General features: G+C 39.0%; 1 protein-coding gene across 1 annotated transcript; it reads left to right on the forward strand.

Annotated features, from left to right (window-relative positions):
* Positions 1 to 1269: 1269 nt before the first annotated feature.
* LOC138901165 (uncharacterized) lies at positions 1270 to 1853 on the forward strand. The gene is made up of 3 exons (XM_070188910.1): positions 1270 to 1399; positions 1546 to 1688; positions 1761 to 1853. Exons 1-3 carry the CDS (start codon positions 1270 to 1272, stop codon positions 1851 to 1853), a joined length of 366 nt encoding a protein of 121 aa, XP_070045011.1.
* Positions 1854 to 2802: the final 949 nt, after the last annotated feature.

Below are 2802 nucleotides of genomic sequence, written 5' to 3' on the forward strand. Positions count from 1 at the left end.
TTAGAAATTAGCTACTTGTTTGAAATAAGCATTTATTTATTTTGTTTGAGATTTGATTTGTTTTGTTGTTATGACTCTACAAGTGTTCACATTGAATGCTAAGAAGAACTAACAGTTTGAATAGCCTTCTGCCTTTTGATCCTGAACCCAAAAGACTATTCCACATGTTAAGGATGGAGGCGAAAGCAAGAACAGAAATTGTAGAGTTGGGAACCGTAGTCCAACCACAACCAATCGAGATGCCAGATAATGAAGAGCGATCAGTGATAGAGGCCGCAAGGCCTAATCTTACTAAAATGATTCAGGCTATCTTGAAGCCAGACATCACGGGTCACTTTGAGCTCAAACAGTACATGGTACAACTGATTCGGTTCATATGACAGTATGTGGGTCTATCTCATGAAGATCCACATCGGCACATTCAGAACTTTTTGGAAATTATGAATACTTATAATTATCCGAATGTTTCCAAGGACTACTTCAGACTGGCATTGTTTCGCTTTTCACTGCCGGAGAAAGCTAAGGAATGGTTAACCAAAGAGCCTGCAAACTCAATCCACACTTGGAATGATCTAGCATGAAAATTCTTAATCAAGTTTTTCCCACAAAGAAAACAAAGTCACTGTGGAGCCAGATTCTTGGGTTTCAACAACGAGATGGTGAGACTCTTTGTCAAGCTTGAGAAAGATATAAGAAACTACTTTGGGACTACCTATATCATTGTCAGACTGATGAGGTGTTGGGACATACCTTAGTGGATTGGTTGGACGAGACCTCCAAATTAAATCTAGATTCAGCTTGTGGAGAAAGTTGCATGCAAAAGCCATACTGTGAGATTCAGACTCTGCTGAACAATTTCACTAGAAATGATCAAAATTGGCAGGGTGAGGGTGAACCAAGAAGGGTGAATAAAATACTTAACCTGCCAGAGCCCTTCCAAGTGATACAGATAAGAATTCTCAGTTAAATGCTATAACTTTGAGTAATGACAGAGAATTAGAAGAAGTACCAAAAAGAAAGAAAGAAAAGTCACTCCTAAGGGTGAACTGGTCCCAAAAACTGTGGTGGGAACTGAGATAGAAATTGAAAAAAAGTGAAAAGACTTCGATCGCAAGGCCACCACCTCCCTTCCCACAAAGATTGAAGAAGAAAAGTGATGACAGGATGTTCAACAAAGTTTTTGATATGCTGAGCCAAATTCAATTGAATCTACCATTGATTGATGTGCTACGTGAAATCTCAAAATATGCTAAGTACATCAAAGATATTATGGCTAACAAAAGAAGGTTGACAGAGTTTGAAATAATGGCACTTACTGAAGAGTACACCTCAGGAATTCAAAGAAAGTTGCCGCAAAAGTTGAAAGATCCAAGGAGCTTCACCATACCTGTGCGAATTGGTGAGGTAGATATGGGACGGGCACTCTGTGATTTGGGAGCTAGCATAATTTGATGTCCCTCTCAGTTTTCAGTCAATTGGGGTTGGGAGCCCCAAGGACAATCACAGTCATATAGCAGCTTGCTGATAGATCTATTGTCTATCCAGAGGGGGTGAAAGAAGATGTGCTACTACAAATTGGGCAATTTATTTTGCCAGCAGATTTCATTATATTGGACTATGAAGCTGATGAACACGTCCCCATCATCTTGGGAATACCTTTTTTAGCCACCGCTGATATTGTGATACAAGTTAGTAAATGAAAAATGGTTCTCTGGGTTGATAATGTGTAAGCAGTATTTAACATGTACAAAGCAATTCAGTTGCCAAGTCACTATGATGATCTAGCAATGATATCTGTGATTGAAAAAGATGAAGAAAAAATGATGTGGATGCATATCTGGATGACTCTCTAGAGAAAGCACTTATGCTATTTGACAGTATTGACTTGTCCTTATGGCACCTATGCTTTTAAGTGAATACCATTTAAGTTGTGCAATGCACCTACGACTTTTCAAAGGTGCATGGTGGCAATCTTCACTGATATGGTAGAAATATTTGTTGAAGTATCTATGGATGATTTTTCGGTCTTCAGACCATTTTTTGATGAATGCTTAACGAATTTGAGTAAAGTGCTTGCCATGTGTGAAGAGACAAATTTAGTGCTGAACTGGGTGAAGTGCCATTTTATGGTAGGAGAAGGAATTGTACTCGGGCACAAGGTGTCCAAATATGGGTTAGAGATGGATAAGGCAAAACTGGATGCAATTGAAAAATTGATGCCTCCAATCTCTATCAAAGGAGTCATAAGCTTTTTGGGACATGCAGGTTTCTATCGTGGATTTATTAAAGATTTCTCTAAGATTTCTGATCCATTGTGCAGGTTTCTTGAGAAGGATACGCCTTTAAGTCTGATGAGCATTTATTGAAGGCGTACGAGGAGTTGAAAAAGATATTGGTGACTTCACCAATTATCACCGCCCCAGACTGGGGAGAGCCTTTTGAGTTGATGTGTGATGCTAATGACACGACAATTGGGGCCATATTGGGCCAGAAGAAAAATAAAGTGTTCCACTGAATTTACTACACTAGAAAAACTCTAAACCTAGCTTAGATAAATTGCACAATCACAGAAAAAGAGTTACTAGCGGTAGTATGGGCGTTTGACAATTTTAAGGCCAACTTGGTGGTAACTAAAGTCATCGTCTACGCAGACCATGCATCCATCAGGTATTTGTTTGAGAAAAAGGATGCTAAGCCTAGACTAATTCGTTGGGTTCTTCTTTAGCAGGAATTTGACGTGAAAATCAAAGATCGAAAAGAAACAAAAAATCAGGTAGCGTACCATTTGTCATGCTTGGAAAC

This window comes from Nicotiana tomentosiformis, chromosome 11 (genome assembly GCF_000390325.3).
Source record: "Nicotiana tomentosiformis chromosome 11, ASM39032v3, whole genome shotgun sequence".
Classification (NCBI taxonomy): Eukaryota; Viridiplantae; Streptophyta; class Magnoliopsida; order Solanales; family Solanaceae; genus Nicotiana; species Nicotiana tomentosiformis.

Bases quoted from the DNA above. Each gene is read 5' to 3' on its own strand.
- LOC138901165 (XM_070188910.1), top strand. From the start codon at position 1,270: ATGGCTAACAAAAGAAGGTTGACAGAGTTTGAAATAATGGCACTTACT. The intron at 1,400-1,545 runs GTGAGGTAGATA...TTGTCTATCCAG, and splicing joins CACCATACCTGTGCGAATTG to AGGGGGTGAAAGAAGATGTG. The intron at 1,689-1,760 runs GTTAGTAAATGA...AAAGCAATTCAG, and splicing joins CCGCTGATATTGTGATACAA to TTGCCAAGTCACTATGATGA.